At 30.8% G+C, this 20,496-nt stretch overlaps 1 protein-coding gene and 1 pseudogene across 1 annotated transcript; both read right to left on the bottom strand.

The window, feature by feature from the left end:
• LOC139497104 (uncharacterized) overlaps window positions 1-20,496 on the bottom strand; it is a 39,574-nt pseudogene that overhangs the window by 1,992 nt on the left and 17,086 nt on the right.
• On the bottom strand, window positions 3,481-7,392 carry LOC139497105 (uncharacterized). Its single transcript, XM_071285183.1, has 3 exons — window positions 6,746-7,392; window positions 5,366-5,629; window positions 3,481-3,670 (listed from the first exon to the last, which is right to left on the bottom strand). Exons 1-3 carry the CDS (start codon window positions 7,118-7,120, stop codon window positions 3,518-3,520), a joined length of 792 nt encoding a protein of 263 aa, XP_071141284.1. The 5' UTR covers window positions 7,121-7,392; the 3' UTR covers window positions 3,481-3,517.

Raw genomic sequence — 20,496 nt, 5'->3', positions numbered from 1 at the left:
CCCCCAAAATCAATCACAACCTTCCTTTTGTGGTTTCAAACCTTGTGTTTAAATGTCATAGAGATCCATTCATTTTTAAAACTAAAGTGATTATCCAGAAAAAAAAAAGTGTCTTTGGACAACCCTGATGCCAGACAATAATAAAGTGGAACCCAATACATGTATACAAACAAAAAATAATTTTTGACAGTTGTATAAAAATCATGCCTGTAATAGATGTCAAAATGTATTTTAAAAAGTTAAAAATATATTTACCATACGTTGCATTAACCTTAACTTCCTTTGCCACACCTTCACCTTTACGAGCCTTTGGATAGGAAACTCTAAATTGTGCTGTCCCAGTTGATGTCACTGCTTGAGGTCTTGAAGAATTTTCATTAAAATGCATTGCTGCCAAGTAGATTCTGGAGAAAAAAATTATATGATTACCATGTGTCCTATACATGTACATTTTATTGCAATTTGACTATATAGCAATAATTTTCATTGGACATTGACAAATACTATGAAGGGTTAGATTCCGTGTTCTACCAGTTTGTAAAGAAGAAAGCCAGAATTTTGATTTCTGACTTTTCATGACTTTGTAATTTATGATAAAAATAAACAAGAAAGTCACATTTTGTACATCAAAATCTTTTTGTCATAATTAATGCCAATTAGAGGCATAAGATGAGTATAAATAGGTATGTTATTTATGTTTAACATAGGGAATATACTATGACTTCATGTTTAAAATTAGATATTATTACCAAAGAAAAGGCAAGATTTGCAGACCTTTTCATTATAAATGTTTTTTTTATAGCCAACCTATTTATTATTGGGAATTTAATTTAATTACGGGTAATAAGTGACATAGGAACAAAGATAACTGTATTGTATTTATTTCTTGGCCTTTGAAAAAAAATAAGATCTTTTCTGTACAAATATCTGTTCACCTAGCTCAGATACAGGTCACTAGGGGTACTCAATTTTAAATATGTAGAGTTAAGATTAACTGGAGTAAATATGATTATTACTAGTACTTTAAGAATGACTTTTATTATTACCTTGCCTCCATTTGTGCATGCATGAAATGCACAGACTTTGGTGCAAAGAAACACACAACTCTGTGGTAGGACTCCAAACTTGATGTCTGTTCTGCAGGAGACAGTTTCCCAATATCCTTCATTAAGGTTCTTTCCTGTGCAATCTTTTCAATTGCTTGATACACTTTACTATCTAAAAATTCAAATATAAAATATACAGAACAAGTATAAGCAATATTTTTATTTTTAATTATTTGAGTGATTTTAAAAGTCCAGGGACCGTAACTCTGTACAAAATCATTACACAGACCTGTACAAAATTTGAACTTGATCTGTAACTCGTCATGATAACACTATATACCAATCTTGGACTTTAAACATGACATAAAAAAGGAAGAACACTGATTATTTGTGTTTATGCTCTAGATCCAATGACCATAACTCAGCTCATCTGGGCAAAACATAAATCAAAATTAATGTGTAATTAGTCATGAAAAAAATGATAAATATACACCAAATATCAAGTTAAAGTTTCAAGCATGAGAAGAAAAGTAGGTAGGGGAATATTAAATTTTTACATTCAATTGTCATTTGTACTTTACCTTTTTTTATCCATTCTCTGTCATCAAGTGTGTCGTGAAGACATGCTGGGAATTTCGGGCCATGCCCCTCATGGATGTTTGTAATATGGTTTAGGATGGACGACCACTTCTGTGTTACCATTTCCCCATCACCCTGGCTGCTTGCAGCACACCAGTAAATGTGGTTGCTTATGGACTTGGCCCATCTCCCTATGACATCAAAGCCCTTTGTCTTCCTTTTTCCCAGTGCATCTAATTTCTTAAAAACACCTGAAATTCAAACAATAACCTGAGTGTAAATAAACTAGTATGGTATAGCTTTGCTCATGATTGAAGGCTGTTCAGTGAGCTAAAGTTGTTAATTTCTGTGATTATGTTCTATTAAATTTTGAGGAGTTGTTTAATGGGCAATCATACCACATCTTCTTATTTTTATACATTGCAGCATATAGTTTTTCAAAAAATAAACTAACAACAACAAGGAATACAAAATAATTTTTTACCTCCAAATTCCTTTTTAGTAAGAAATGTTGAATTGTAATGAATTTATAAAGACATTTTTACCTTTAGCAACATGCCAGACATCAAACATGTGATGGACATTTTCTCGTTCCAATCTCATATATTTTTTTATGGAAGGATGTCTGTCTGTGACAAAATTCAGAACTTGAATGTCATTTCCATCTAAATAGGCAAGGCAACGTTTAAGACCCTCCAACTCCATATGGTAAGAGTTAGGAACCTCATTGCTCTATAAAAAAAAAAGATCAGCAGTATTATTACTGGTTTATTTATGACATATGTGTTTAAGAACATCTTTAATGACTACCCTGACTAGATATTGATTTTTGAAATTGGCATCTAATGGTACTGAACAATACATATATATATATATGTATTTTAATTCAGTCATGTGAATATACACGTACTAACATTTACAACTACAATGTCATGAGTGTCTTTACATTGTTATACATTAATCATACATTTACTAAATTGTACTGCATGTATTGTTTAAATACATGAAATTTCAATTAAGAAATATTTAAACAATATTGTACCAAAAAATGTCACTGACCCATATTAAAAGTATCTTTAATGACTATATATATATACATGATATATGATGAAACTTCAATCATTGTCAATGATCACTGGTTAATGTCTGTGTCATTTTGGTCTCCAGTGGACAGTTGTCTCATTGGAAATCATACCACATCTCCTTTTTATATTTAATTCATCTGAATGTTTAATAAACAGTTAGTAGTAAATTTTAAGACAAAAATGTACCTGAACCAACTGCATATCTATGATTTTGCTACGTTCAAGATCCATAATGCTGTAAGACCCATACTTTGCAGTATGCCCTGGGGTACAACACCTTGCATCACCACCAATCTTAACTGGAGAGCCGTTGTTTTGAATTTCAGTTATAAGGTCTAGCTGTTTACATTGCCATATATCTGTGATTGTTGGCAGCAGGTAGGCATTCTGTAGGGATGAAAATGTTCTTTCAGAGAAACAACATACTGAAGCATGTCTGAAAAATGTTAATATTTTGGATATGCTCCCTCCTGAAAATAGTACTGCTCCAGCCAGAATTAAGTTTCCAAGTGGCATAGTTCCTGAAAAAGGCTGACTGTTCCATCTTGTAATTTCAGGACATTTGCATTTCAAATTAACAGTCACAGCAGTTCCTATAACATTGAACGTATCTATTTCCTTAGTTGACACACAGTGTAGACACACTGATTGTAACAGTTCTTTAAGATTACTCTCAAATACCATGAACTTTCTTTCCTTAAAAGGTGGATTTGTGTGCGGCTCCTCATTTTTATCATGCTCTTCATTTATGTCCATCTCCTCATCACTAAAACCTTCTTCTTCATAAGGAACCCAGTCTTCGTCACTCTAATTGCTGCATGTGTCATGATCTTCGTCTGTCATTTCAGGAGTCTGGCTATATCTAAGTGCTCTAGATGGTTGCACTGTGTCTGTCTGTACAGCTGCATCAGTAGTATGCACACACCTCATGTCAGTCTGACAGCTAAAGTGGTTCTTTTCCTAAAAGAATATATATATCTTAGAAAAAGAACTTACATACATATTAAAATTTAAAAACCTACATTTTTAAATAAAACTAGAGGCTCTAAAGAGCCTGTGTTGCTCACCTTGGTCTATGTGAATATTAAACAAAGGACACGGATGGATTCACGACAAAATTGTGTTTTGGTGATATTGATGTGTTTGTAGATCTTACTTAACTAAACATTCTTGCTGCTTACAATTATCTGTATCTATAATGAACTTGGTCCAGTTAGTGTCAGTCATTCAGTGGAAAATGAAAGTGAAAATTTACCAATTTTATGAAAATTGTTAAAAATTGACTAAAAAGGGCAATAACTCCTAAGGAGGTCAATTGACCATTTTGGTCATATTGACTTATTTGTGAATCTTACTCAGCTGAACATTATTGCTGTTTACAGTTTATCTCTATCTATAATAATATTCAAAAATATTGACCAAAAACAGCAAAATTTCCTTAAAATTACCTATTCAAGGGCAGCAACCTAACAACAGGTTGTCCAATTCATTAGAAAAATTAAGAGCAAATAGATCTTGACCTGAATAACAATTTAAACCATGTCATATTTGCTCTAAATGCTTTTGTTTTTGAGTTATAAGCCAAAAACTGCATTTTACCCCTATGTTCTATTTTTAGCCATGGCGGCCATCTTGGATGGTTGACCGGGTCACTGGACACAATATTCAAAACAAAATATCCCAATGATGATTGTGGCCAAGTTTGGTTAAATTTGGCCCAGTAGTTTCAGAGGAGAAGATTTTTGTAAAAGTTAACGACGACAATGGACGCCAAGTGATGAGAAAAGCTTAGGAACATCTACTGTAATATTTATTCCTGTGGAAATAATATTCCAGAATAGTTTTTCCATTTGGAACTTATATTATGAAGGAACTTCTATTCCGTGACAGGCCCTTTAGGCCAGGTGAGCTAAAAATGGACAATATCTATCATATTTATAGGTGTACATGTATTGAATTCCGAAGGGGTAGGGATTTTTTTTTTAAATATACAGCGTTATAGGTTGATTTTGTATGCACTTTATATATAAATGTATTTTTTTCCCCCATATGAAAATAAAAATGCTTTGCTGAGTGTAGCCTGATACAAACACAGAGGTTGAACCGTTTGAAAAATATTTATGTCCCTGTCCTAATCCTTTTGCTTATCTGTTGGTGTAGTTCATATGTGGTTTTGTTTATCGTTTTGTAAATATATACATGTAAATTATGGCACTAGTTTTCTCATTCAAATTATATTACTCCATTGTATACTGGCAAACTGTTGGCCTTTTAAAGTATACTGAGTATTTTTTAAAGACTTTATAGCATTGAACTTTAAACTTGAAGGAATTATTAATTGTCACTGACTGCTGCTTACTTTTTACAGTTTACTTATTCTTAACTATTATGTCTTTGGTGAAAAGTTGTCTCATTGCAATCATGCTACATCTTATTTAATTCATATAAATCAGTCTGCACCATTAGCAATTAGCAAGTAGTCCTATTCCCTTGACTAGTATTTTATAGAATCATATTAGTAAAAATTTTCAAAATGTCTGATAGTCTGATAGGGACAACTTTTGATATTTAGTTAACAAACAAGCAGATGAAAAAGTATTTGATGCAGACTGATATATCAGGCTGATATATATATCATATGATATTATAACTTACCACTTGGACTGTTTGGATATATGCATTGTATCTTTGAGGTTCCATGGGTATAGCCACTGCTGTGTAGATAGCTTCCTCTTTATCAGATGTCACTTTATCAAAGCACTTGTCTTTGCTTTCTTGTTCATAACATTCATCATGTTCATTTGATCCATGTATGTCTGAATGGTCTGAGTCTGCTTCTGGTGATTCTTGTACATGTATGTCTGAGTCTGCCTCTGGTGATGCTTGTACATGTACAATTTCCAATATTTTATTCAATGCCTGTAACAGTAATTTTCAAGTTTTAATACAAGTGCATGTACAGTGTATATATATATGAGCTTTATTATCTGTATTTTTTTCAGCAGAGATTATAGTCTTACATGTACATATATTAAAAACAATACTTAGATGCTGATCCTCTTAATTATATGATGAATTAAAATCATTGCAATTCATAATTCATTTAGCCTTTGTCTCTGCATGATTCTGATAGATGGAAATATAATTCAGAGCAATATAATATAAATAGTATATATATTAATCATGTTGTATAGCATTGTATAACATAGTTGACTGACTTTAGCTTACATTACATATGAAAGTACCCTATTTGTTAATGGAACAAATTAACTAATGATTGTTTTAATCATTCTTACCATGCAATTTCCTTGCATCATTATCATGATTATAATTTAATTACTAATTAGTACATTTTTGTCAGTCAGATATATAGCTGACAGATTTTTTTTTCTTCAAATTTATACTTAGCATCAAGCCATGAATGTTGATACTAAACTATATATATTGCATGATATAGTACATGTAATAATACAATGAAATAAGATAGATCACAATGCTAAAAACAGACAAAGGGAGCTACATTGTACCAATTGATAATCCAGGGAAGGGGCTCAGATAAAATTTTTAAAAAGAAAGGACAGAAAAAGATTAAAACAAATCAGGATGAGGAACCTCAACTTTTCTAAGATGACAGACAATTTATGTAAAAAAAAACCAGGGTTACAAAAAAAAAAATCCTGAACAAAAATCTTCATCCAAGGGACACGCCCCCCCCCCCCCACAACTCTCAAACCCACCCTTAAAAACATAAATATATGCCCCCTTCTGACAGGGGTGGATCCAGCCATTTTAAAAAGATGCAGGGTGTCCAACCCATGACAAAAGGGGGAGGGTCAAACGGTAACCATATGTCCCTATTCAAATGCATTGATCGCCAAAAAAAGGGGGGTCCAACCCCCACCCCCCCCCCCCCCCCCTCTTGATCCGCCACTGCCCTTTCACAATTTCATTATAAATTAAAAAAATGTTTGTACACGAAATTTTTTGCGAGTTATAAATAATTAAAAAAGATAATGAAAAAATTAAAAAAAAAACCTCTATTCTTTTTCTTTTCCTGACCGCTCCTGATTGCCGAACATGCTTTCTCTTTTTCTCTTCTGCTGACACTGTCAGTGTTGTGTTCTGTAGCTTTTTGGGGGAAGAAAAGTCAAAGATCGTCGGCACTGCGTCTGATTTTAACTGTAACTTTTTCATTTTGTATCCAATTGAAGCTGCAAATAGCGGATTTACCACAAACTGATCATTGCTAAAATGTTTAGCGCACAATCTGGATATGTTGGATGGCTGAAAGTTCTTCCGTTTCACCTTGATTGTCCATTGTTTACGTCTATGATCATCTTTCGGAAACTCAAATAGTCCTATTCCTTGACCTGACCCAGTTTTGCAGTTAAATGCAACACAATACACCATACTAAATATAGATTACACGCTCCAATAATTTCAACTCCTGCTAATGTAAAATGAAAGTCGCCGATAGCACGTATGACGTAGTAGGTAAAGGGAGATCATCCAAGAGTAAAAAATACGCGGGCTATTCAAATGGGTATAAAATCGTCTTTTTTCTTATGAATAAAACGGAACATTTAAGATTGAATCCGATTTTTATCTGTTATTTATACTTATGGACACATGATAACAAGAAATAATAATATATGGAAAATCACTTCCTGTGATCTTTAAGTAACCTTACTGACCTTAAATACTGTGTAGTTTCGATAACAAATGAGTTGAAGAACAAAATTAGTAAAAAGTAAAATCACAAAAGTACTGAACTCAGAGGAAAATCAATTCGGAAAGTTCATAATCACATGGCAAAATCAAATAACAAAACGCATTAAAAACGAATGGAAGTATTGCACTTGCCTGATTCGAACGTCTGTTTGCTATACTTTAGTATACACCTGGTGCCCTTGACTATAATGCTGTATGTCTGCTGGTATCATTCATGTTAGACTACATATCAAAAACACAAATGTATAAGAATTTGTAGTGAAAAGACATGACCAAGAGGACTAATCGAATACATTCACACTAACAATCGTCAATTACATTTTGTGTAGTTGTATAATACACTTGCTTTTTGGTCAAATAAAATTTTAACAGTTTTTTTAATCCCATATGATTTGTTTGACATGTAAAATTTTAGGCCTAGATAAACAACTAAGTTTTGTCCATAATTTCTAATGAATATATATGAACAAAGTCTGGAGGATGACAGTTGTTTTTCTTTCGTTCTGTTGATTTATAAAATAAAACGTTCAATTTTGTCAAAAAACATTTCTACTTCATTGTTCTTTTTGCAAAATGTTCGAACATAATAAAGACCTATTTATTATAACAAAATGACAAAACAATGACATCAGCTCGATATAATTAGAGATACAGTATATTAACATGAACCATACAACTGATACATTTGTAGATCTGGTGTTTAAGATCCCAAATTTTTATCCATAATAATATTATACCATTCTATTTTATTAAACAGACATTGAGAAATACAGACTATTAAAATGATTCTTTGGAATATAACCTTCAGCTCTCGAAGTTGTACTCAATGGTTCAAGGCAATATTAAAAAAAAAATACTAATAAGAATCCAAATGTTGTATATGCAAGCTGTTTATAACGCCTTTTTCTTCAAAAAACATCGTAAACCATACCAATTCTCAGATAAGCCATAACTGTTATCCACTTATTTTTGTCTACGCCCATACGCATAGTGGCTAAGTTGTAATAAGCACAGCTTTTCTAAAATTTTTATCTCTCAATTAATTTTTTTTGGTTTTTGCTTTTGAATTGTTTGAAATAGGGTGTAATGTTTGATTCTTTTGAAGACAAAAGGCGTCGGACGAACTAAATGTTATTCCTAAAATCTCCATTCGGTGTTTACTTATCGAAAATTTAAAGATTTATAAGGAAAAATAGAAGGAGAAATATCATTGTAAATAACAAAAATAAAAGATAAATAAGCTTTGTTAAAATGATGTCTTATAACGAATGCTGATACAACTACTTATCATAAACCAAAGTACAAGTACTACGTGGTTTATCTGATGTATCAGAATGAGTGAACGCATCATTGGTATTGTATTTGGTAATTGTAAGAGTTCCCTGACATGATTAACTAATAACAACTGGTGTGTTAATATGGTATTCGTTCTTGTATATTTTTACAATGGTTGAATGTCAATAATACAAATCTCCACAAACTAAGACATAAAACAGAAATTAACAACTTTGAATCTCCATAAGGCCCTCGACAATGATAAACGCCCTCAGTCCGTACTGGAAAAAAACTGAAATGACATATGAAAAAAAAACAATTCCATCGAAAAAACGTACGGCCTTATTTATGCATACAATACTAAAATGAAATATATAACACAGTACCAAACGACAACCTATGAATCAGACGTATGTTATATTGAAGTGTCATGTTATATCATACGCCAGATTTAAACATTAGCTACATGTTTTAAAATTTGATTTATTATATTATGGATATTTTTATGAAATCAAACGAGCTTTCTGTGTAGATTTGAATTAGTCAAAAGGGACGTAGTGGCCAATGTAATAAACTACTATTTCTGAACCCGGAACAAGTTTTGTTTTTGTTTAGAAGAAAACAAATTGTGGAATGATGGACAAAACAACAAACCGACGACGATGTACTCATCTGTACATCCCTGTATTACTTCAGCAATGAACAAAATATATACAGTTATAAGTGTATATACATATCGTTCTTGATTTTTTGTGTTTATTACATTGATTTGAATATTTTGATTTAAATCTTAATGCATTTATTTGATTTAAATAGCTGTAAACAGAAATAAGTCCAACTTTCTGCCTTAAGGATGTTTGCTCCTCTACTTTTTGCATTTTTGCCAGATTTTCGGAATCCTCTGGTTTTATCAATGTCTTAACATTAAAATATTTTGCCCACTAACCCCTACTTTTCTTTTCATATTTTTATTACATATTATTTAAAAAGCCATATTTCAAAATCTTATGAAATCCTTATTATTTTTTCATAGTTTTTAAACAAAATAGATGCCAATGTAAAATGAAAGAAAAATCTAGAGAGAATTATTTCCTGCCAAATTTTCAAAGGTTATATCTCGAAAACAAGCACACGGACCCTTCATTTTTTTCTGCTTTTTTTATTTCTTTATTTATAAACTTTCACATTATAACGGTCTTTGAAAAAGCTTGTTATTTTTAAACAGAGTAGCGAACATCATTTGCATAATTATTTTCTAACGATTTACAAAGTATATGCTCTTTAAATTGCAAAATACTGTGCAGTAGGCAAATATCATTTTAGCATTTCTTTGATACTATTTGAATAAGAAGATTGATGAAGAATAAAACACTTTCTCGAAGTCCTGGGTTACTATTTTTGGAACAACTTTGAAGTTGTGCTGTTTTTCTTCTTTTCAATAATACAATAGTCAAAAGGTTATTTAAAAAAAAATCGACCTTTTTATATTTAAATTATAATTACATTTTACTTAAATCGTTACAGTTTATATATTGTATGTAGGATGTTGGAATAAATGAGTACATCATTTTTGCCATTCCGGAACGGTTCCAATTCCTATCTATGCGTATATTTTGGCTTTAAATCAGGTTTTTTTTGCTAATTAAAGAATGATTATGGTCTCTTTTCTTTATAAGGATGGTCCCTGATTAACATGTTATCTTAGATCCATTTTTTTTAATAGTTGTTTTTTTTTAATAGAACTACCTTCAAATAATGGCAAGTACCGTCGGATCAGTACTTTGCATTGTTGGAGTTGTTTAGAAAAAATATCAATATTGCCTATCACATTTACATAATACGAAATAATAAAAACTTCAATATTATAGAAACATTTTCAACTATTAAGCACTTTTGTTTGTCCTTATTCAACATAAAATACTAGTGTAAAATATTTAGAAATAGACAGTCGGTAATTGCATTTGTAATAAAAAGTAACAAAAAAATGTGATTTGATAATAATTATGCATGACAATGAAAGAAATACTGCCTCAGCAACACATATCATCTAATGATTTAAACAAAGCAGTGGGTGCTAAATCATCACGTATCAGTAGGTAGGGAAATTAGTTTTAATTCTGTGTACGAATAATTTGTGACAAGAATAATAAGTATTAAAACAGACAGTGTGACATGAGAAGTATCAAGCTAAATGCCATAGTTGAACATTTGTTAACAAACTATTCTAGGGTTGATTTAATGAGTAGGTTCAATGACTGCAATGAGTAAATTTAAGCACTGCTAAACAACTTAATAGTCTACATAAGACTCATCATATATATATAGCATCTCCTTTATTTCAACTCTAATAATTGAATCGGAAAAAAATAACTTTAATTTCTGGTGATATCTACGTAATTTTATTACAGTATCACATTATGAATAATCAATAGCTGTCTTATTTAACAGCAAATAATTAATTGTGTAATGGAACATGTGAACACTATCAATAATGGTTTATCTTGTTACATGTGTTATTAATAATAAATAGCAGTCACTGCTTTCTCCAATATAGTAGTACAGTAGAAATGTCATTGAGTACTTACGATGTATTACTAAACATTTTAATTAGAGATGTTTCATCGCAATTTATATCGAAAAATATATTTTCCTAAAGAACGAAAAAAGTTTGAGAACTAAAAAAATAAAATGAAATATTCAAAAAGGTCTTTAAATAATAGAATGATGTTTGCAAATAAGACACATTACTACACTAGATATATGTTGGCCTGCTAATGTCTTTTTGCAAGTGCAACACGACGAATGCAACATCAAACGCAAGACCCCCTTCCGCTCAAAGAGTATCTCACATCACAAATGTGTTTCATGTAGTCTATGTTTCTTTGTCTTTTTATGAGTTTTTCTGTTTCATAACAAGACTATTGTTCGTCTTTATGGTCGATTTTGTAGTTTTTTCAATTGCATTATGAGCTTGTTTTCGAATAAAAGTTTGTTTTTTCTTTACACAATGTTTTCTTATGTTGATTTCCCGTGTTTTATTTGATAAAAATAAAGTGTCACGGCTCAACCTATTGTGATAGATGTTAAGTTAGAAGAAAACATATTTTTAAAATGTTTTATTCGCCTTGTATTTAACTCTTGTTGACATTTGATGTAATTTTTGTAAGTAATGAATAAGTAAAATCGATTGACCAATAGCAATAACGATGAAATATATTAGTACATCTCGAAGACGTTCTTTGTAATTATTTATATTGATTAGTAAAATGAATTTAGCCTACAACATCACTACGTATTTAATGACATAATACAAAGATGCATTTCATAGATTTACGGTTTGTTCTCACTTATTCTCGTACCATAAAACACGACCTGTGAGAAAACTCGTGGGCAGAGATACTATTTACTATTGTCAGGCAAACAAGTATTGCCATTATCAACAAAACACATCTAAATTCTATATACAGTCAAGACTACGCACGAGTATGATGATATATAGGAGACATTGTTTCTATAGGCATGCAAATCAGCATGATTGTGTTAACAATGTGTGGCCTTTTTGCTCGTCCCGATTTGAGAATGCCAAAACAGGAATGTTCTAATAACAAACTAACAAAACATAAAATTATTTATTAAATTAATATGATTAAATAAATGTGTTTATTTGACAGATGAAACTTGAAAAAATATTTCCCAACTCAAGATTTGTTTTCCTATTACTTAGACCTTAGCTTGTTATAATTGGTCCCTTGTCTTTTTAAAAAAAAATCTTTTCAATGTATCTCTAAGTTTGTCCTCTTTTAAATTGTTAGATACATGTATCTATTAAGGAATTAAGCACTTGAAAGTAAGATATTTAATAAAGCTGTTTAAGCAGTTTATTCCCTATGTTTAAACAAATATATTGATGTTTTATCGTTTCTTAAGCATTTATCGACTATAACATATACATGTATATACCATAGAATTTAATAGAAAATTATAACTACTATTGTATGTATAACAAAGTATTTGATTGTAATATATTATCAGGGCGAAACAAATGACATGATGACATGCATTTGTAATTTTTTGTTGTAGCACAGGATTATACTATTCGTTCAGATTTTTTAAATAGTTGATTATAAGTACATGTTTTGTCAGTTATGTTACCTTTGAAAATATCAAACATTTTGAATCAGAATTTGTCGTTTTTCATTTAACATTTGAACAAAAATAGCATCAGGTTGATTATGCGGAATTCATTAGTCATGTTAATAAAATTTCCCAAATTTGGTGATACGTCATTTCGACTATCAATAGTAATTACACTACATCATTGTATTCTTTATATAAAACGCATTCTTTACAATTTAAAAGGCTATAAATATTGTGCAATTTTTTTTTTGCACTTTGAATTAATAACTGGAAGCATGATATTTCCTGATTAAGAAAATACTTAAGAAATTTTGTCTCTTTCCTCATTAATTAGACAATATGTCACATGATACCACAATGTGCAGTAACAATTATTGTCATATCTCTGATGTATAAAACCAGTCTATGCAATTCCAATATAAATGATATTATTGAATATCAATTCCCTGTCTATAAGCTGATTATGATTAATCTATTTTTGTGACATTTAAGCAGTTCTTTCTAGTTACTTGTATTATAATGCGGAAAGATTATTTAGACTTCTGAGATCGTTCACTTATAATCTTTTCGTACTGTTAAGAGTTCAAACTCTGATCAATATAAAAAAAGAAGATGTGGTATGATTGCCAATAAGACCACTATCCACAACAGACCAAAATGACACAGACATTAACAACTATAAGTCACCGTACGGCCTTCAACAATGAACAAAGCCCATACCGCATAGTCAGCTATAAAAGGCCCCGATAAGACAATGTAAAACAATTCAAACGAGAAAACTAACGGCCTTATTTATGTAAAAAAATGAACGAAAAAGCATATATTTTGATTGTTATTACAAATGAACACTGTTTTGATAAAATATTGAATAAAAAATAATTATAATAAGGAAAAAAGGTTTGTCAATACAAGCCAAAAATAAAATTTCAAATGTATCGCAGGAAAGCTGATTGAAGCCAAACAGATTCTGGCTAAGGGAAGACAACTTATGGTGTAAATCAAAACGTGGTATAATTGTCAATTATCAATGAACAACGAACAACATCAATAGGGAAACGATTTAATGTAACAAGTAAAATCACAAAAATACTGAACTCCGAGGAAAATTCAAAAAGAAAAGTTCCTAATCAATTGACAAACTCAAATCTTCAAACAAATCAAAGGAATGGATGGCAAGTGTCATATTTCTGACTTGGTTAAGGCACCATCCGCAAAATAATTTAACGCGACCAGAATGAATTGTCAAGATACATATCCTTATGAATATTTAGGTCTTTCAATACCTTAAAAATATATGTTATATCTGAGATCTGAGTATTTATAAAATATTTGTAATAGAAATAGACACACTTTGACAGTGAATGAATTGCTTGTATGTGAAATTATTTCCTTACTGAAAACGCATGCGGCGTTGTCTACATTTTATAAACGCGACATGATTCAAGTATCACATATAATGCATGTAAAAAATGTTGCATCATATTGTATAACACACATGTTGCATAACACACCTAAAGAGATGACTAGAGTATAGAAAAATGTTCATTTCGGAAATAAATCCACTATCATGTAACCATGTTAATAGGTTGCAACAGTTGATTTAAACTGCTTTTACATTGACATGACTGAGTACTTACAAAAATATGTTACCATTAATTCCAACTTTTATGGGACACATTAATGGTGTATTTTCTTAAATTTATGGGAAAAATGAAATAACATCCTTGATATGCAATTCTCTTAAATATGAACAAAATCAACATTTTTAGTTAGTTTAGGTATCAACTATAGTTATATTCAATTATCGCTTACTAAGTCAAATAAAAAAAACTACATGTATATGCTTGTTGATTGAATTTATATCTAAGCATGTTTGTGTTGTTTTGTATTTATCATGAATTAATATATCTCAAAACATTGAAAACATGTTTACCTGTTAAAGAGTTTATACAGTAGTAATAGAGTGTTATAACTATATGTCCGAAAAGCGTAAATGGCCAATTACATGTTACCAAACGATAATAAGTACATAACAAATCTCGAATTTCCTTGATTACGAATGACAATTCACCAAATGAAACAATTTGGATTTCACTCATTTATTTAACATCGGGGAGAACATTTAACACACCGACACTCTTTATAAATGTATAGTTCACTTCAACTGCCATGATACATTCGGGTATGAATATATTTGATGATCATGTTATGTATTTAGAATATTAACTAATTGTGTTTCTGATCACGTTGAAGCAACTGGTTTTAACTATAGTGATATTTGCTCCCTCTGATAAGAAAATTGATGGCATAACGAATTTGTAAGGCTACATTTCAAAGTTATGGCATTGCTTGCAACAGCCTAGCATATGTTTTGATTGTTTTACGTTTTTTATATTGTATTACATGCAGAAATCTACTACAACATATTTTTATTCAAGGTTTTGTCTGGTCTGAATAAGCATATGATTCTCAACTTTCTTAATCTTACCCGATTTCTCTTTTACGTTACTGCTGTTGATGACATATCTAAATTCTATATAAATAAGTAAAAATAGCTATATATATTACTCAATATTAGATATCAGCTTGACAATAGCACACTATATCTACTGTTTTACTGGAAACAGCAAGTTTACTGATATTTTTATTTTTAACACTGCTCTTTAGTCACGTACACAGAACATCCAGAAGAAACACATTATTATTTAAATCTATGATTTGACCCTTAGATCTCGATCTTTATCACAACATGATAAATTATTCAAACATGATCTAGAAAAGACCGTTACCGCAGTTTTATTTCATGCAATAATGTCATGTGTCCGTGCTGTTGCATGTGAATATGTCATGATGTTTAACAACAGGAACAAAACAATTTATTTTATCGTGTGACATTTAAAATCTGCATCTTTTGGTATTGATAGTTCTCTTTTGTTTTATAATTTGATTCTGTGTGACTTTAAGCACACTTCTGTTTATGTTTGTCTTTAATTTTATCCTTTTAACAGTTTTATGAGATTCGAAAAAAAAATACCGACTATGTTAGGGCTAACGGTATATTGTGATCACGAACAATAAGTAACCATAATAGATGTGATCACGAACGACAAGTAACCATAAAAGATGTGATCACGAACGACAAGTAACCATTACAGTAGCTGCGGAACCGTAGCTCTTAGGTCCTTATGTTATTTTTTGACTATTTGCGGACGGTCCGCAAATAGTCAAAAAATAACATAAGGACCTAAGAGCTACGGTTCCGCAGCTACCATTACAGATGAAAATATTGCTCCGTTTATGATACAATTTGCAAATAGTGTTTTTAAAAAAAAATCAACAACAATCTCAAAAAGGTTTATTTAAGGCGGCAATATTTTACCAAAGTTAGAATTTCGAAACTGTAACATTGAATAAGCTGACATTGACCAATTTCTTATTGTTAGTTATGTCACTGGTTCTGTCTACGTACATGTAAGTGTCCAATTCCAGAGACATCATGCAAGAACGTTATATAATCTTTGTAGTTGCAATGAGATACTGAAAATAATTGTAAAAAATGAAATAAGTCATTCTTACTAAGACATATTAATGAATCTGTGAATTAAATTTATTTGTAAACAGATTCAGTTATCAGAGCGATTTCCCAATTGGTTCAGGAAGATTAGTCGGACGGAAACAGAAAATTAGCTGTTATACGAAAAGGTTATGATTTATATCTTTAGAAAATATTCGCACGCTACCGATATGTGTATGAAATAATGTGAACCACCATGTGAAAACAGACAATTAGCTATTACTTGCAAATGATCCATATCATTAGAAAAACGTAGAAAAAATGCTACCGATATGTGCATGATATAATGTGTATGAATGTTGGATAATACAATACGACATAATTGTTATAAGTAAAGCGAACACCACCAATAAATGATTATACATATATATATCAAGTGGTTACCATAAGGCTTTGAACAATAATGAGTCTCTAATGCATACAAAAACCTCCATATCATCCGAATCTACAAAAGAATTGACTAGATAATCAAAAATCTGGTATCCTGCAAAATTTCTTACTTCAGATATGATTAGAAGAAAAGACAACAACAGTCACTGAAAACGTTCTTGACGTCAGACAGCCAGTCGATCTTTGAAAATGCATATACTTGTCCTCATTAAATTTTTCGGTGAATTTAATATTCTGTTGATTGTTTTTTTTTTTTTCTTGTCTTTTGTATTAATTTAAAAAAAAAACACAATACATTTTGTCTTAAAAAGTCTCAACTATAGAGGAATTTATCCTTATGCGAATTTATTTTCATCAAAAGTATGCAACGCATAGTATACACTCCTTTTTCATTATCAAATATTCAGAGAAATAGGAACATTGTGTGAAAGTAGAATTGTAGTATATTTTTTTCAAATATAAAGATTTTATTGTTTTGTTTGCAAATGACTCATTTATCAAAAGAAAGAAGCAAGCAATCGCACTCGTACATCTATTAGCAAAGAGTAGACATTATACCGTATAGTCAGCTATTAAAGGTTTTGACATACAAACATAAAATTCGATGTTCCTATGACTTTCCTTTATTGACACACAAGTAGAGTGCATCATCAAATAGCGCATGGTCAAGTGAAAAGAATAACTTTCACAACTTTTCAAAAAGCACTATTAAATTTCCTACTCATCAGGAATGTCTCGTTATCCTCTGTTTTAGTTTGTTACCCGGATTTTTTTTTTTTTTTCTCAATCGATTTATGAATTTCAGACAGCGGTATACTGCTGTTGTCTTTATTTCTGTATTGCATGCTATATGGTTAAATCTTTACGTCTTCCAATTACCTCTGATATATTGTTTTGTCACTCAATAAAAATACATTATAAAAAAATACTGACAGACATGAAAGGTACTCATAATAAAAAAATGTGTTTTTTAATTGATTGTTTTACTGAGTGAACCGATGTTTCTTAGTTATTTGCAAATTGTCATTAATTAATTGATCGTATACAATATTCATGTTTTCAACCTAATGTATACAGGAGGGAAAAAAACATTGTCAGATTCAGAAATACTCGGAGATAGATAAAACAATAGACACACGTGGTTGAAATACGTTGTCGACAAATCGTTGGGAAATTTAAGAAGCTTATAATTGTCAATCATGATGAGTTTGTGTGTCTTTATCTTAAGAAAATATTGCAGTATTACATAATTGGTACTATGCAATACATTTACATTCTATATTGATATCCAACGGATATGGCTCTCACGCACGTTATCATCAGCTAATGGCCTAAGTTACAAAAATGATTAGTTTGTTTTTATAGTCAAGTTATTTTAGATGCACGTTTTCTCATTATGGTATGATTGTATATATCATAATTGCTAATAACTTATCTTACTTTCTTAAATTGTAAATTTGAATTGCAATATAATTTCTAGTTATCTATATGTCTTCTAACAATTTACCGATGTAAGCAATTGTGTTATTATTTTTACTGATTGTTTTATATTTTTTTTGTCATTTGGCAATATATCATGTACTAGATTCAATTATATCAAATTTTGTAGGACTCGTGTTTTCAAAGAAAATGATTTGATGATCATGCCGTAAAATACATGGTATAATAAACATGTGATATTTGACTAATACTATTTCAATTACAGATTAGTTGTACATTATCTAACATTGTAATCATGTACCCATCAGATTATCAAAGAAGGTCGAAATAACTTTAAGATGATTAGCATAAACATCATGTATGACTTTACTCATAGAAGACATGAAATGGTTCAACCAGTTTTGTTGTTATAATGGCAAACCTTAATGATGGTTGGTGATGCTTCGTCTGCAGTCAATCATAATATGTTTGTCTAAATATTTCTTCAAAATCTATATAAAAAGATTCTTTTTTTCAAAATAATACAGAATGAACTCATCATAGATACCAGGACTAGCATGTCTATGAAACGCATATAAACAGATATAAAAAAAAAGATATTCATGAAAGCAACATATCAATTACCCCTGATAATTTTAATCTATATCCTGCGTATTTCTATTTTACTATTGATAAGGTAGATAGCATACTGAATCATTACACCGTCGTTCAATTTGTTTAATCAAAATGGTGTTGAATTGACAAATATAATATTCATGACCGATAAAAAGTGATCTATTGTTCATGCTAACATTGAATTTTATCATAGCAATTAATCATATAGATTGTCTTTTTACGAGTGACTCTCACATACATCAACAACTAAACCATATATAGACCACAAAAACGTTAATTTACATCAGGTTAATGCTTTTACATTTGGTTATGTTTGAGAGACTGTTTACAAGAAGCCTTAAATGAATTATTTAAAGCCAATACTGCAATCATACCACATCATTAAAAGATGGTTCCATGTTCGTATCTGTAATTATTTTTGATTCTAGCTCATCAAAATAAACTAAAGACTTTTTCTTTTATTGACACACATTTACAATAATTTAAGCAAACATATTAACTGTTGTTCTGTATAGCTATACAGTGTAAAACAGTTGTTTTATATTTGAAAGAAAACAATTATGTTGATGATCACACAACGGATTACCAAATATGTTGATCTTTGGTATAAAATCAACTTCTAATAAAATTAACGGTACTAATTTTCTTGCACCAGATGCGCATTTCGACAATACATGTCTCTTCAGTGATGCTCGTGGCCAAAATATTTGAAATCCAAAGCATATATAAAAGATGAAGAGCTATTATCCAAAAGGTCCCAAAAGTATAGCCAAATCCGTGAAAGGAATCAGAGCTTTGCATGAGGGAGATACATTCCTTAATTTATAATAATTTCTATCATTTTGTAACAGTAAATTTTAATAACACAAACATTCCGTATTTTCATGCCAGTACCGAAGTACTGGCTACTGGGGTGGTGATACCCTCGGGGACTAATAGTCCACCAGCAGAGGCATCGACCCAGTGGTAGTAATAAAATTAACGGTACTAATTTTCTTGCACCAGATGCGCATTTCGACAATACATGTCTCTTCAGTGATGCTCGTGGCCAAAATATTTGAAATCCAAAGCATATATAAAAGATGAAGAGCTATTATCCAAAAGGTCCCAAAAGTATAGCCAAATCCGTGAAAGGAATCAGAGCTTTGCATGAGGGAGATACATTCCTTAATTTATAATAATTTCTATCATTTTGTAACAGTAAATTTTAATAACACAAACATTCCGTATTTTCATGCCAGTACCGAAGTACTGGCTACTGGGGTGGTGATACCCTCGGGGACTAATAGTCCACCAGCAGAGGCATCGACCCAGTGGTAGTAATAAAATTAACGGTACTAATTTTCTTGCACCAGATGCGCATTTCGACAATACATGTCTCTTCAGTGATGCTCGTGGCCAAAATATTTGAAATCCAAAGCATATATAAAAGATGAAGAGCTATTATCCAAAAGGTCCCAAAAGTATAGCCAAATCCGTGAAAGGAATCAGAGCTTTCTAACGATCACTTGGTAAACTGTAATGATATGACCTCTTTCCGACACATCTATAATATATAGAGAATAATACATGGCAAAATCCGTATCATATGTCGTATCATCCCGAGACATCAATATCAGCTCCA

The sequence above is a fragment of the Mytilus edulis genome, chromosome 12, assembly GCF_963676685.1.
Source record: "Mytilus edulis chromosome 12, xbMytEdul2.2, whole genome shotgun sequence".
Lineage (NCBI taxonomy): Eukaryota > Metazoa > Mollusca > Bivalvia > Mytilida > Mytilidae > Mytilus > Mytilus edulis.
Note: the sequence above shows the minus strand (reverse complement) of the source record. Positions and strands in the feature narration are given on the sequence as shown.

Bases quoted from the DNA above. Each gene is read 5' to 3' on its own strand.
- LOC139497105 (XM_071285183.1), bottom strand. From the start codon at position 7,120: ATGGTGTATTGTGTTGCATTTAACTGCAAAACTGGGTCAGGTCAAGGA. The intron at 5,630-6,745 runs GTTTTTTTTTTA...TTACTGTTACAG, and splicing joins GGAAAAGAAAAAGAATAGAG to GCATTGAATAAAATATTGGA. The intron at 3,671-5,365 runs GTAAGTTATAAT...ATATTCTTTTAG, and splicing joins ATATCCAAACAGTCCAAGTG to GAAAAGAACCACTTTAGCTG.